The sequence below is a fragment of the Ailuropoda melanoleuca genome, chromosome 5 (assembly GCF_002007445.2).
Source record: "Ailuropoda melanoleuca isolate Jingjing chromosome 5, ASM200744v2, whole genome shotgun sequence".
Lineage (NCBI taxonomy): Eukaryota > Metazoa > Chordata > Mammalia > Carnivora > Ursidae > Ailuropoda > Ailuropoda melanoleuca.
Genome location: NC_048222.1, coordinates 61,692,406 through 61,707,714, shown reverse-complemented (window position 1 = coordinate 61,707,714; position 15,309 = coordinate 61,692,406). Strand labels below are relative to the sequence as shown.

The window sequence follows — 15,309 nt, the reverse complement described above, 5'->3', positions numbered from 1 at the left end:
GTTGGTAAGACTCAGACTTATTAAAAAAGGAATGGCAACAACACAAAGAAAACATATAAATGTTATTAAGTTCTGTAGCAATGGCCATAGCAAGCAATAAAAGAAAGAATGTGGGGCACCTGGTTGGCTGTCAGGGGAACATGCAACTCTTGATCTCAGGATCATGAGTTTGAGCCCTATATTGGGGGTAGAATCTACTTAAAAAAAAAAAAAGGTGGGGGACCTGGGTGGTGCAGTTGATTAAGTGTTCGACTCTTGGTTTTGGCTCAGGTCATGAGCTCAGGGTCCTGGGATCAAGCCCCACGTGGAGGACTGCGTCTGGCTCCACACTTAGAGGGGAGTCTTGAGATTCTCTCTCTCCTCCCTCTGCTCCCTTCCCTGCTCGGGCATGCACACTTTCTCTAAAATAAATAAATCTTAAAGAAAAAATGATAGTGTGGGGAAAATGAAGAAAAATAAATAACAGCACTAGGAAACAGCTGATGAGGCTGTGATTGTCCAGCTCCTGCTAATACACCCTTACTTCCTTTGCTATACGTGTCACTCAGTCTGTCCCCACAAAGGTCTTATGAGTATTAAAAGGGTAGGATGCACAGATCCTCTTGCTCCACCCACAGTGGCCTTGGTTTCTCTTTCTTAGAATGAAGACTATTTCTTCTTCCATCCTCAGGAATGGCAGACTGGATAGCAGAAAATGGCTTATTAAGCTAGTTTGAGATGAAATGGGCTTTCCCTAGTAAGAGAGTTTGCCTTTGCCCTCTTCCTTATGTACATTCTTTTCATCAGGTTGGTGGGTGCAGGGGAGGCTGGTCCTGGGTCTTTTAAAGTAAGACTTACTTTCCATGCCCAGTTATGACAGGCCCTAATGCACTGTCCTAATGGATACAGATAACCACAGAAGGATTTTCATTCTAATTTCTCTTTTACCACATCCTAATTTGTTTCTCAGTCTAGAACAGAAAGATTCAAACAGGCATACTTCTAGTAAGCCCACACAGGGAGCCAAAAAAGCAGGTAAAAATTTATCTTTTCCTAGCAGCAACAACTTAATAATTTGCACATGTATATTTGGGGGGGGGGACCACCTGAGACACACTGGGTACTTTATAGACATAATTTTTATTAACATGGTATCCCTGAGAGGCAGATTAAGGTGTAAACATTATTCTGCTTTACAGAAAGGGAGATGGAAACAGGTTGACTTACACACAAGACATCTGGAAGCAGAATTCATAATCTGCTGATACCCCAACCAGTGCTTTTTACACACTATCCATAAATACAGTAAAGACAGTAATCTCTCATATTAAAAAACACACATTTAAAAAAACACACTTACTAAACCATCTCAGATCCTGAGGCACTGCTTTAGACTGGTGTTTCTTCTGTGTTCCTGTCTGCTTAGGCCACATAATTGAGATACCATCTCCTCCTAATAAACATTAGGAGTTTCTTTGTAGTAGGGTCCCTCAACACCAGAACACTCATCAGCCTCTCATCTAACACAGCAAGCTATGACTTAGAGAATATTCTATCTCCCCACTCCTCTTTGATATCTCATTCTAGCCCCAGGACTCTGATTAAATGCAAATATGAAACAGCTACTTATCCCAGGCCTTGGCCATCTGTTCACATTCCTCTTTCCTCAGACCTGCCTGCTGAAGTATCTTTTCAAGATACTAGTTTCTGACCTTTGTCTCCCATAGGAGCTAGTCTCCTAAACTGCTCATTCTTCTTCCCCAGTGCGAGCTGGTTCTTTCATCAATAAGTACAGCACAGTACCTGATTTATTATCGGTGGATGGACCACCAGCTCCTTATCTCCCTCTAGCACTCCATGTTCCAGTTAAGATAGTTCTCTGTCTTGTGCATAGCCTAGATCATACTGTTTCTCAAAGTTTGTGCTGCTTCAGATTTTGTCTAACTTTCCTTACGGTCTGTCCTTTGCCCTCGGCTCCATTTGCATTAAACACCTTGCTCTCCAATTTTCCTATTTCTCACCCACTCAGCACTAGTTTTGTGATTCGTTTTGGAGAGTTCATCCCACCCTAATTTACCCAGTAACCTTCCTTCCTTTTAACAGTTGCTGTTTCATGAAGCCTTCCTGAATAAAGAGAAGAAAATATCTCCCAGATTTTTTCTTATAGAAAATTATAATGCATTTTACCTTAACATTTATGCAAAATGTTACTAGATTTCTAGATTTCTCTAAAACTGTTGAAGCTCTACATGTGCATTTATTTGTCCATGTCATTGTCATCTGTTTTAGACTGTAAGAACAAGGACAGGGTCTGTTTACCTTGTGCTGTACAGGGCTCATCATACTACTATGAATAGATGGGCAATTAATTCATTACTATTTGATTATACAGATCAGAATTACACTTGTGTTTGAAGAGCTTTTAAAAATAGATCCATACAGTTGAATATGTGCACGTGCATGTGTGCGAGTATTGGCAACTCCAGTGACCAAAGATAATCTGTCCTCCTTGCCATTACGAGCAAAGTGGCCTGTTTCCTAATCCATGGGTATGTGGCAGTGGTTTCTGTTCAATGCAGGTTAGTATTGAGCGCCCATGGGGTGCTGTATAACACTACACTAGGTGTTTGGAGTGTGTAGAATGCAGACAGTCCCCTACTGGCAGCTTTAACTGCCTTCTCTGATATCAGCATATCCAGCTGGCTTGCTCTTTGCACTTCTGGACCAGAGGGAGCAGATGAAATTCAGATGAGATGGAACAGAAGAAAAAAAATTAAACTAGCTGCTCTAAATGTGTTATTCTATTTCAGATCTTCTAGGACTTAGAAGAAATTAAGAAATCCAGGGTTCACACTTCAATATTTATATAAGTTTTACACGGTTTCCCCATATAGAACACCTAGGCTTTTGACAAGATGATTCATAGGGCCGAAACGAACCAAGATGGATATTAAACTCTCCTTTAAGGTAAATGAAGAGTGTGCATGACCAATGTCATTCTGAGCACAGGCTTATGTGAACAGGAAAAGCCACTTTCTTGCATTTCCATTATTGTATAAAGAGCTAGACCCACTCAGAAAAGTTTCACAACTTCTCCCTGAAATGCTGCTGTGATAGGTTTTTCCAGCTGAAATGCAGCTGAATAATAGGATAAATAAATACATGGGATCTACTTACATCCTTTGTATTAAGGGAACAACACAGGTACTGAGAGGTCAAGGTGTTATCTGTCATTTCCAATGAAGGCAAGGAGAGGAACTGAAATCTTCCTTTCATTCTTAAGACAACTACCTTAGGAATTCACAGATCCAGGAAAAACATGGGAACAGAGTGGGGTAAATCTTAGAGTGTTTCCTAAGCTAGTTGGGCAGAGAATAGAGATGGATCTACTATTGGAAGACTTTTTGAAATCATTTCAGTGCATTTATCTTTTCTTTAAATTCTCAGGGGCTTACTTAGGTGCTGACTGTGACAGAAGTTTTTCTCGTGTATGGATCTCACGGTGCTTATTAAGAGCGGAGCTTTTACTGAAGCACTTGCCACAGTCATGACACCCATAGGGTTTCTCTCCTGTGTGGGTCCTATGATGTGCACGTAAGTCAGAACTCTTACTGAAACTCTTTCCACAGTCAGGACACACATGGGGTCTCTCTCCTGTGTGTATCCTCCGATGTGCACTGAAATGAGAACTATTGTTGAAACTTTTTCCACACTCTTCACATTGATAGGGCTTTTCTCCTGTGTGGGTTCTCTGGTGAATTATAAGGCTTGAGCTCTGATTGAAACGTTTTCCACACTCACCACATTGATATGGTTTTTCTCCTGTGTGGATTCTCCTGTGGGTGATGAAATTTGAACTGTCACGGAAACTTTTCCCACAGTCAAGACACTTATAAGGTTTCTCTCCAGTGTGGATTCTCTGGTGTCTAATGAGACGTGCACTCCGACTGAAGCTTTTCCCACAATCAGCACATTTATATGGATTTTCCACTTGATGAGATATCTGATGCATGAGGTGGGAATTCGGACCAAAGCTTTTGCTGTATCTGAGATATTTACAGGGTCTCTCTTCCAGGTAAGGTCTCTGATGATTTAGAACTTTACCTAAACTCTTCTCTGTGAGTTTTTGTTTTCCTCTTCTCTCCCCTGGGGTCTTTTCCCACTGTTGTCCTGATCTACATTCACTATCACCACCTTTACCCTGAGTAAGATGCCGGGAAACTTTCCTTTCAGACCTTGCAAGTAATGTTCTATGTAGTTGTACTTCCTCAGAAATATCTCGCTTTAGGTTCTCTTCATTATCAAATCCAGCCTCAAAACCTGATATAAGAATAGAATTTTAAAGGTTATCCATTTCCTCAATATTATGTGCTAGGGGTAAGGGAAGTATCACATTAGATGATTAAAGATAAAAATTAGGGAGCACTAGATCCCGAATGACTGCTACCAATTAGAATTCCACTATTTTTACTCCTCTACTTAGTAACCTAATCACATGCTTCTCATCTGTTATAGGGGCTGATTAATACATTCTTTTAACTCTTCCTGGATACCCATGATCTTCAGAAAACCCTCTCAGTATACCAGGGAAAACCTACCAGATTTAAGATAGGTCTAGGAATACCCAGGAAAACTCTGAGAAACTTCTATATCTAAAAAGAGCTATATGAGTCCCCCTCCCCTCAAATTCCAATATATATTGAGAATAAAAACAGGGTAGGAAAATATTTGGTGTCTTTCAAAGAACTGAAGCCCTTCTGAGAGATAAATTTTGCTAGAAAGTATCTCCCTAAAACATTCTCTTTTCCATGGAAAAGTAATCATTAAATGTTCCCAAAGCACTACTCTAATGCTCAAGCTAAGCTTTTAATATTCTTCTAAGAACCAAATACCAGGGCTCCCCACACCCAGGCTATGTGAATTTGCAGACGCTTGGCAAATTTTCAGATGGTTCAGAAAAATCCTGGATCCCAAATTCCCTGGACAACATCTGAGAGCAAAGGAATACTGAGTGTCAGCCTGTTTATGTACCCCTTAAAAACAGTATTTCTATCCAAAAGCCCAGTCTTACAAGATGCCCCCATGAAATAGAGATTTGTTGGATTCGATGAAATCTCAGAACCTTAAATATGTGAGTATGTATTGTGAGCCTTCGAAGAGGGTAATTTAGCATTTCCTAAACCTAGAAACCATTTTTAGTGGAACATATTAACACCTCCACAGAACTGATGCTCCATGGAACACCCTTGAAGAATGCAGATCTAAAGAATTTTTCGAAAAGAATACTATTACTTATTATTAGATACTTACTATGTGCCTAAGCACTGTGCTAGGTGCTTCACCACAGTACCTCATTTACATCAACCTTGATGAGGTAGGTCTTAATATGTAAGCAAACTTACAGGGTTAAGTAACTTGCTCTGTGTCACTCAGCTGGCTAATGGACAACAGAGTTCAGATTCATATACATCTATGACTCCAAAATCAGAACTATTCTTCCCACAAGGAGGAAAGCCATAGTGAAGTATTTCTTTTTCTTACAAAAGCTAAGATTCAAAGGGTCCATTCCCTAAGAAATCTCAGACTTTTGCCCAGCTGTGGCTGAAGAAAGAGGTTACTGGGTTTTCATAGATGTGAATAAAGCAGACATACAACTGGTATACAAGTTCAAAGTAGAGGAAAAAACATTTAACAAGAATGAACTTTTAAAATCAACTTCATCCCACTATGGGTATACAACATGCTACCTGGGAGATGTTAACTTTCATTCTCCCTGCTAGGTAAACTGCCTAACAGCTCAGATGTAGAAGAGGGCAAATTTATAAAGTTTGCACCCATCAGACAGATGCTGTAGTATGAGAAGGCAGGTCAGGTGAATAATTTATATCCCCTCTGTGAGCTGCTTTAATAGAAAGGAAACATGGAGAAGAGAGATGGTCACAAGAAGAATCCATGAGAGCTGGGTGTAGAGGCCAGTCTCCTGGTCTTCAGATTGTTGGTTTTTCTCCTAAATCCCACTGCCTCCCCTTTGCTACTTAAACCTCAAAAAGTAAAAGGATCTTACCACTGGGGCTCTGGAATAAGACTGGAGCACGGGTCATGACAACCCCCAGAGGTACCTCAGTGTCCTCTTCATCATCCTCAGAATCTTCTTCTATGGTCTCTTCTGCCACCTCAGCTTGCTTCTCAGCTTCGGTCTCACTGGTCTCCTGGATGGGGCAAGAGGCTGTCTCTTCTTCCTGGCTGTCACTGGGCGGGACAACAACCCTGGCACTCACCAAAGCATCCATCTCTTCAAAGAAGGGACAGGTCTCTGGTGCTTGGCCATTCTTGACTTTCCGATAGCTGGTTTGTAGGCTTTTAAACTTGGTCCGACACTGCTCTGGTGTCCTTAAGAATCCATATTCCCATAACCGCTCAGCCACTGCTCCATACAACTGGCTGTTGCGGTGACAGTTCCGGAGGGCTTCGTAGAACTGAGTCTCACTAAGAATTGCAAGGTAAGTCTTTGTCTCTTCATAGCCCCAGTGTACACCTGCCACCAGAAGAGAAATTTCAGCACCACTTAATCCAGGGCTTTACAGCCTCAATTCCTCAGTCCTAACAAGTGCATGATGAAAAACCACCTAAGCTTGGGCTCCTAGGTGAAAAAAATACTTCTGTTTCCAAAATCTATACAAACTCATTATAGAATGTTTTGCTTCTCTATATCCCATGCAATTTCACAGGGACTTGATTCCTATGTTCTCTTTAGCCATTAAAAAAAAAAAAAAAAAAAAAAGGCGTTTCCACCAGATCACTGAAACAGTCATTACATATACTGAGTCAAGAGTACAGGATGCATTTCCCCATTCTTCTAGTAGTTTCTCTGGAATTTTGATCCTAACTAGAAAATAACTGGTCAGGGGAATAAGACCCAGTCAATCACTGTCATGAGTTATCCCTAACTTCTCTGATCACTCTTTTTCCATCAGCTGTACTTCCTTATGAATTAAGTTTTCCAAAGCGTGACTCAAGACCCCAAGGAACAGTCTCTTTCAGAATCACACTGTTGCCCAATCCCTATTATGGCCCTTCTTCATTTGCCACAATCTCAAAAAAGCAAGCCCAGTAATAGCAAAGACCTGAAGGGTACAAGGTAAGGACTGATAGTCATGCACCTTATCCTAAGGAGTGAAGGACTGGTGGAAGCCAGAAAGAGGAAGGAAGCAGAGCGGTATCTCCTGGCCTGAGGCCATACTAGTGCTGCAGGCCTCCTTTGGGCAGTACTTCAGTATGATTACAGACCCTGCTCCTTGAAAAGTCCCCAAGGTAGAGGGAAAGGAGATTCAGAGTCTTCCACTTGACTGCCAGCTGGAGATGACGCTGCTTCCATCATCCTCCACTCACTGCAGGTAAAGGAGTTGGAGAAAGAATCGGAAGACAGAGAAAAAGCAGTGGAAAAAGATGAAAAGAACAGGTAATGAAAATAATAGCAGCTAGCATATGTGCCATGTCTGTGGTTTACTTGCATTTATTCCAGTGACAAAATGAGAGAATGAAAGAAAAAAAACATATTGAGAAAGGAAAAAGTAGAAGACAGAAAGACAAGAAGCCTAGAAAAGAACTGAAGTAGCAACACCCATATAATAAAAAATGAAAGGAAAAGATCACTGTTCACAGTGAAACTGCAACTTCAGAGATGTAGTCCTGCTGCCATGCCCCATTCTACAGGTGAGGAAACAGCTCTGAAATGGTCAGGTAACTATTCAAGGTCACCCAGGTGATTAGTGTTCAAGATTAGAAACAAAGCCCCGACTCATATTTTGGTGTTCTTTCTGTAACAACACGGTTATACAAATTAAATCAACAGTATTAAATAATACTTAAAAAATAGTTCCATGGGCAAATAATATTTCAACAAAGTGTTAAACATGATTTCTTACTATGCGTGTTGTGAATCTCCTAGAGGAGTCTCAGAAAATGTTTCCCCAGCTTTGGGCAGTCCTTCACTATGCTAGCTAAGTGAAAAGGAACACAAAATAAACTGACATTGAGAACGGGGGAAATAAAAGATGAAGCACCAGTTTGTATAAAGTGCTCAATAAATACTTTCCTTAAACATAGTATAGTCCCAGGTTTTTCTCAGCAGTTAGTGATTTTAAAATCAGGAAAAAATATTTTAATAAAGAAATGGAGGGACTGATATTCTTTTAAAGAACTCTCTAGAATTTTCTGAGTGTACTTCTTTAAAATATCTAAAATTACTCCCTACTTACTATTATCTAATTTTCCCACCAAAGAGAATTTGAAATATACATAGAACTGAGAAGTGCCTCTTTGTTCTCTTTAAGTGAAGCTGACAGGCGACATTAAACTTCCTGACTGCACATGCAGTCTCCTAACTCCTCAAATCTAATCCCAGAACCCCAAAAAGAAAAGCTTACCACTTGGGCTTCGAAAAAGAACAGGTGCAGTTGAGTTGTCGGGGTCTTGGGGGGTGGCCTCTTGGCCCATTTCATCACTGTCAGACTCTTCAGCCATACCCTCTTCTGCTTCCTCATGCTGCCAGCCCCCTTGCCCTAGCTCCTCAGTCTCGGCATCACTGCCCACTAAGCCAGAGTGAGAGGCTGCCTCTTCCAAGCCATTACTGGGCAAGGCGATGACCTGGGCACTCATCAGGGCCTCCATCTCTTCAAAGAAGGGGCAGGTCTCAGGTGGGTGACCACTCTTCACTTTCCTATAGCTCTTCTGGAGACCTTTGAACTTGGTCCGACATTGTTCCAGGGTCCGAAGGAAGCCATACTCCCGGAGCCGCTCAGCCACAGCCCCATACACTTGGCTGTTTCGATGACAGTTTCGGAGAGCCTCATAAAACTCAGTCTGACTGAGAATTGCAAGGAGAGTTCTGGTCTCTTCGTAGCCCCAGTGCACACCTGCTACCTTCTCATCCTCAAAGCCCCAGTGATCCTGGTCCACCCAGCTTCTTCTCTCTCTCTTGGGTGGTAACAGATCAGCATGCATTTGTCTATCTGCTGTGTGACTGCCTCTTGGGAGTTCCTTCTCTTTGGACCCCAGATCAGAGATCCATGGCTCTCCTTGCTTCAACCTGGAGACCACACCGGATTTAGGAAATGGAAAGCCTGCTTGCAGGGAAGCAAACAAAGGATATCATAATTTGGATTGATCATAAAAACATCTCTGAGTTCAGACCTGCCTTTTTTTGAATCCAAGAGGCTTATAAAGAAAGTGTCTAAGAAAGTGTTTTCAGAAAGTTCAATGGGTTGGAGAAAGTGGGGAAAATACAAAAAACCTCAAAAAAAGATTTTCCAGAGCAGGGTGACAAGAGAGGAAAAGGTTCTGTTTGTGTGTTCAGAGCAAATACTTCTGTTCCATGTTGCTCCCTAGCTCTCCTCACCAGTTACAGCTCTTGGCACTGCTGGGAACAGTCTTAGAGGAGGTCTTGGTACTGCTGGGAACAGTCACCTCCTGTCTCCTATAAGTTCTCCACTTGGCGCTAGAGAAAAACTTAAAGTGGTTTCAAGGGGGAAGAGAGTAAGGGGGAAACTTCAGTTCATCTATTTCCTTCACACTGTCAGCAAGTTCTAAAGGTTTTTCCCATAGTATGTCCTGCTCTGTTCCTCATGCTGTTATCCAGATCTAGACCCAGTATCCTCTCACAGCCGGACAAATGCAGCGGTCGCTGTCCTACCTAACTCCAGGCTCTTGCTTCCTCAGCTCAAACACTATACTGCTGAACCTTAACCTGAGTGCCTACCATGCACTGTCCATTCATATCAGACTCCCCTTCAGAACACAGCATACTATTATTCATCACTCTGTGCCTTTCCTTTAAGTCCCTCCTATCCAAATTTAACCCATTCTATGAGAAGTTGTATTTGCCAAAGCCACCTTATAAAGCCTTCCCTACCGCCCTCCCTCATCTCTCACTCTGCCAAACCCCTATTGTACTCACACAAATTGAGTAAAAGTCATTGTTTGGCGCAGTTTCAATACAGTTCAGTTCAGCACCTATTTGCTTCCAATCACACCCTAAGCTCTTTGAGAACAGGCACCTTTACTTATTGCAGAGTAATGTAAACTTATTGCAAGGTGTTGGAATACATGGTAGGTGTTCAAAAAATAATTAATTCTGCAAGTCTCTGTTTGGGGTAGAGGAGTTGCATCTGGATTACTAAACAGAGACCATTGCAAATGGCTGAGAAGCCTAGCTTCTTGGATGGTAAGATCAGAATTCAAAACAACTTCAACAAGTTAAAGAAATGATCAAAAAAAACCCAAACAAACAGATAATATGGAGTTCAACTGAGTACAAAGAAGAAAAACAAGTTCTACAAAATCAAGTACAACAATAAGCACTAGGCACAAAGACAATGGGGAAAGTGGTAAGAGTCCTGGGAGTTACCAAGTAAATAATCACCAAATAATTAATTAGTTGAGCTCTACTGAAAGAAAATGTAGTGAAATTCTGATGTAAAATTCCTACTCTGCCTCTACCTACCAGACCTTCCCAGGAATAATATAATTTAGTTCTCCACGATTAACATGATATTTGGAAGACTTCACTTCCAAAGGAGAATAACAAAAACTTAGTAGGTCTAAAGAATGGAGCTTCTGGGGAAGAGCTTAAAGAAACAAATATAGTTCAATTTGGAAAACAACTGAAAGGAGGCTGTGCCTTCAAGTATACAAAAGAATTTTTATTTAGAAAATACTGACCTAGTATCATCATTACCAAGAGGAAATAATTCCAATTCTGATAAAAACTAGGAAGCCATCCTCTGGCAGACTTGTCAAAAGAGGAAATAAGACTACTACATCAGAGGGCTAAACTACATACCTTCAGGAGGCCTCCAACAACTGCATACTCTATAATTTCAACTCATTTCCTGAAATCCCATTCCCACTCACTATTCCCAACCCTACTTCCCAATTTAGAATGGCATCCTATCTTCCCATATGAATCTACTCCTCACCGCTCCTTTGAAAAGGTCTGAGCTTCTCCTTTGGGTTCATCTGCTCCTGTGGTCCCAGGTCTGGGCTCCTTGCCCTCTCTTTCTTGGTTACACCCCTGGGCTGGGGTTCCACTGACTCCTGCCGAACACTTAATAACTCTCGTGATGATTTCACGGGTGTCATCTTCTCCAAGCGCACTTCCTGCCCCTTCACAGAGACTGTGACCTAGAAACAACCCCCATTAATTGTCACTGCAAGGTTATAATGAGGGGCATTCCCAGAGGAGATTATTTAATACCCCAAAAGAGTTCATCCTTTTAGGATCTGGCTAGGTTTGGCAGGGGAGGGGGTTTAAGAGTAAACAAGGGTCTTTCTTATTCCATTAGCTTAGAGCAGCTGGAACTCCAGAAAGAAAAGTTCAAAATAGTAAACCCACCTATAAGCTAAAAAATAATGCCCCTTTCTTCCCTCTTAAGTAAAAAACTGTAAGAGTATGAATAACTCATTATGACAAGGTAGCAAAGGTACACCCAGGTAGCATCTCCAGATAAGCTCTATCTGAAAAAGTTACCTGTTCCAGGACCAGAAGTATAAGCATCAACAAAGGAGGTTGTGCCCCTCTTTAAACCTGTATATACCTTCATATGGCCCTTATCCTTGCCCCTTCCCAGTCACAGACTTCTGAATTCCCCCTCCCTTCTCACCGAACGTCCAGGTCTTCCAGGCTCTCTTTCTAAATCTTCCACCAGAGCCACTGCCTCCTCTCCACTTTCTGGACATTGCTCCTGTACCCAATTCTGGATCTCCCCAGGTAAGATGGTCAGGAACTGCTCTAGCACCAACAATTCTACAATTTGCTCCTTGGTGCGCACCTCCGGCCTTAGCCAACGACAGCAAAGTTCCCAGAGTTGGCTGAAAGCCTCCCGGGGCCCAGCTACCTCCTGGTAGTGAAATCTCCTGAAGCGCTGTCGGAATGTCTCAGAGTTAGTGCCATTCCCTCTCAGAGTGGGTTTGGCCATCATTCACAGCAGAAGGCAGCTCCCCTCCACTTAAGGGTTCGAGGGCTTACACCTATTTTCCCATGTCCTTGGAGAATCACCTGCAGATGAGTCAATGTAAGAAGAGTTTCCTCCTAGGGTAGAGAGAGATGGCACTATCAGAAGAAATACACTCATATGTCTAAAGTCTTGCCAAGAGCTGGCCTGACTTCCCATATACTCCACGTGGCCATCTGAGGTAGCACCAACTTTAGGACAGCAAGCCAAAACAGCATGAAGGAGCGATCTTTCAAAAGCTACCATTTTTGGGTGACTTCCAAGGCAGCCCGGGGAAGCAGCAAAGAATAAAGTATTGTCTGCTTTCTTCCACCTCCCCCCAAACCCGATCCCATTTAGCTCCCCTGACCAATGTTGCATTGTGAGTTCGAACCATATGGGAGACCTGGAGCTTGAGAGGATCTAAAGGCAAGTCACCATCCTGCTGAAGGCACCAAAAAGCCTCTATCCAGCGGGTCGCAACTGATCTCCCCCAGTACCTCCGCAGCCCTTCCGGAGGCCCTTTACATCCTCCCGGCCCCCTCAGACTACACAACTACCAATTCCCACCCGAAAAATCAAGTACTGAATACTGGGTCTTTTCCCACAAAGCGTAAGTAACCCCTCAGCAACTACTCGGGAACTACTGACGGGAAACCTCCCGCATTGGGAGGATTGGTTTTGGTTCCTGAAGCGAGGGCCGGCCGGTGGGCGTGGGGAGTCACACTGAGTTGGTGGCGAGAGGGAGTCCGAGGGGGCAGTAGTAATGGGTCTCCTGAGGATGGGTTCGGTTGCTGGCCAGGGGCTCCGGGTGTTGCGGGGTTCGCGGGAGCGGGACTCGGCTCAAGGAGCGGCGGGTGCGGGATTCCGGCCTCTTTGTCTTCGGTCCCTCCGGCCAGGTCACTCTCGGAGCCGTCGTGCGGTCCCTCCAGAGGCCTCCGACCGGGCTAAGGCGCCCTGAGAGCACCCTCCGGCCACCCCTGGGGGCGTCTTCTTCTCGGGGTTGCCCCTCAACCCACTCGCATCTCTGCCCCTGGGCCAGCCTCACCCTCTTAGGGTCGGGCCCTAGGCCCGGCTCTTCGGCCTCCCAGTCCAGCTCTCAAACCGGAAGTCCGAGCGGGCGACTCGGGCACTGAGGGCGCATGCGCAAGGGCAACTGCGGAGACTCCTCCAGCAGAGCCGCGGCAGGAGCGAGTGAGTGGGCCCAGCCGAGCGCGGCACACTTCCGGGACGTGGGGCGCCTATTCCGTAATATTTCCCCTCCGCTCTTCCCGCAGCAGTTGTCTTGCCACTTGGGATTCAGGACGAACCGCCTGTCCCAGAGGCCTGTGCGCTTGTCGAGAAGGCAGCATTAGTCTCCGCGGGAGGAGGGGGCGGCGCATATAGGGACTCGAGGTCCGCCGTGGGAATGATCCACGAACTGCTCTTGGCTCTGAGCGGGTACCCAGGGTCCATTTTCACGTGGAACAAGCGGAGCGGCCTCCAGGTACCGTCTAGCTCAGCGCGGGAACTCGGGAGCGCAGAATGGGCGGGCCAGCGCCAGTGCCCGGGGGAGGAGTCTGCGGGGTCGAAGGGCGGGGCTTCCAGGGGCTGAGGTGTTAGCGGGGCGAGTCCCTGGGCTGGTAACCCGGGAAGTGCCTGAGGGGCGTTGGCGCGCTGGACCTCACCGCGAGAGGGCTGGGCCGGGGCCGGCTAACCCTAGGAGGACGCCGGAGGGTGCGGGGAGGAGGAGGGAGCATGCGACCCTGCCTAAGGTTGAGGTATCTAAGCGAGAGTTGCTGGGGAACTGGATGTTCAAGTGAAGGAGGCGCTTTCACCCGTTTTCACGCACGCACTGCTTTAAAGTGAGCTTTGAAAGCTAGTCCAAATACGTAGCGCTTCGCACACTGTATGGGGTCAGTTTTGTTGACTGAAAAACGAAGGAGTGTTTCCCTCATTACTCCTTTCCCAGGAAATTTCTGCGCTAGGAGAATTTGGAAGGCGATTTTCATGTAACCAGGAATGTATAAGGAGGAAGGGCTAGGTACTATATGCATTCTCTCTTTTAATCTTCGCAGTCACCTACCTCCACTTCACGGATTAACTCCCTGTACCTGGTAGCTAGTCATTAGTGAGCTTCGTCCTGAACACCAGGTGTGTTTGGCTCCAGTATGTGAACCATTCTTTTCCACTTCTGCTTTCAGTAATATTATCCAATCCTCTCGATAACTTAGTAATTTAGGTATTGTTAACCCCAGTTTACAAAAGAGCAAACTGAAGCTCAGAGAAATTCATGGTGACTAGGCCTGGTAATGACAAGATTTGAATCTAGCTCTGATCACAAAGTCATGCCAATTCTAAACCAAGCAACAGATTCTTCCTTATAGAGAACAAACTGTTGGTTACCAGAGGGGAGGGGCGTGGAGGAATGGGTGAAATAGGTGATGGAGGTTAAGAGGTGCACTTCTTGTGATGAGCGCTGGGTGTTGTATGGAAGTGTTGAATCACTGTATTATCTACCTGACACTGGTATTACACTTCATTAACTAACTGGAATTTAAGTGAAAAAAAAAAAAAAGTCATGCCGGTTCCTATAAGAATTGGCGGTATAGGCTGTGGAAGAGCAGAAAAATGACATTTTTTTTAAAAGATTTTTTATTTATTTATTCGACAGAGAGAGAGTCAGCGAGAGAGGGAACACAAGCAGGGGGAGTGGGAGAGGAAGAAGCAGGCTCATAGCGGAAGAGCCTGATGTGGGGCTCGATCCCTAACGCTGGGATCACGCCCTGAGCCGAAGGCAGACGCTCAACCGCTGTGCCACCCAGGCGCCCCAGAAAAATGACATTTTTATTATATAAAACCGATAAATCAGATTCCTCTCCATACTTTCCCCTGTAAAACTAGCACAATGGCAGGTATATATAGGAAGGAAATGCTTAGGAAGTATTTGTGGGAACTTGACTTTTTAAGGTCTCAGCATTAAAGTCATTTCAGAAAAAATTTTCTCTGACCATCTCTTTAGGTATCCTCACTATGTGCCATTACTCTCCATCACAGCAGCTTGTTTATTTCCCTTATGGGACTTAGCACAGTTCATATTGTTTATTTTTGCTACCTGTTAATAGTGTTTTTCCCTCATAGTTTGCCCATAGGGGCAAAGACTATAGTGGTTTTCTTCATCAATGTAGCCAGCAGAGTTTCTGCCGTATAGTAGGTGTTCAGATATTTATGGAAGGAAAAAGACTACTAAAAACAGAAAATACTGCATACTTTCTGCAGAGCACTGTTTTTCACAATCAAATAAAGGTAAAAATTGTTTTGTATGCCAAATATTGATAAAAAATCATTTTATTATAATATT

General features: G+C 44.0%; 2 protein-coding genes across 6 annotated transcripts in view; one reads left to right on the top strand and one right to left on the bottom strand.

Annotated features, from left to right (window-relative positions):
- Positions 1-1,100: 1,100 nt before the first annotated feature.
- ZSCAN29 (zinc finger and SCAN domain containing 29) lies at positions 1,101-12,774 on the bottom strand. 2 transcript variants are annotated; one of them, XM_011227481.3, is made up of 6 exons: positions 12,621-12,774; positions 11,640-12,067; positions 10,956-11,160; positions 8,406-9,101; positions 6,044-6,514; positions 1,101-4,299 (listed from the first exon to the last, which is right to left on the bottom strand). In XM_011227481.3, the coding sequence occupies exons 2-6, from the start codon at positions 11,955-11,957 to the stop codon at positions 3,431-3,433; spliced, it is 2,559 nt and encodes an 852-aa protein (XP_011225783.1). In that variant the 5' UTR covers positions 11,958-12,067; positions 12,621-12,774; the 3' UTR covers positions 1,101-3,430. The 2 variants fall into 2 exon arrangements, with proteins under 2 accessions (XP_011225783.1, XP_034516944.1); XM_034661053.1 differs by having other exon boundaries at positions 11,808-12,067.
- A 550-nt stretch (positions 12,775-13,324) lies between these two features.
- TUBGCP4 (tubulin gamma complex associated protein 4) overlaps positions 13,325-15,309 on the top strand; it is a 35,077-nt gene continuing 33,092 nt past the window's right edge. For all 4 annotated transcript variants that reach the window (XR_004625687.1, XM_034661055.1, XM_002913183.4 and 1 more), the window contains exon 1: positions 13,325-13,455. Coding sequence is in view for 3 of the 4 variants with exons in the window: in XM_034661055.1 (XP_034516946.1) it covers positions 13,378-13,455 (78 nt within the window). In the remaining variant the exon portion in view is untranslated. The remainder of the gene's footprint in view (positions 13,456-15,309) is intronic.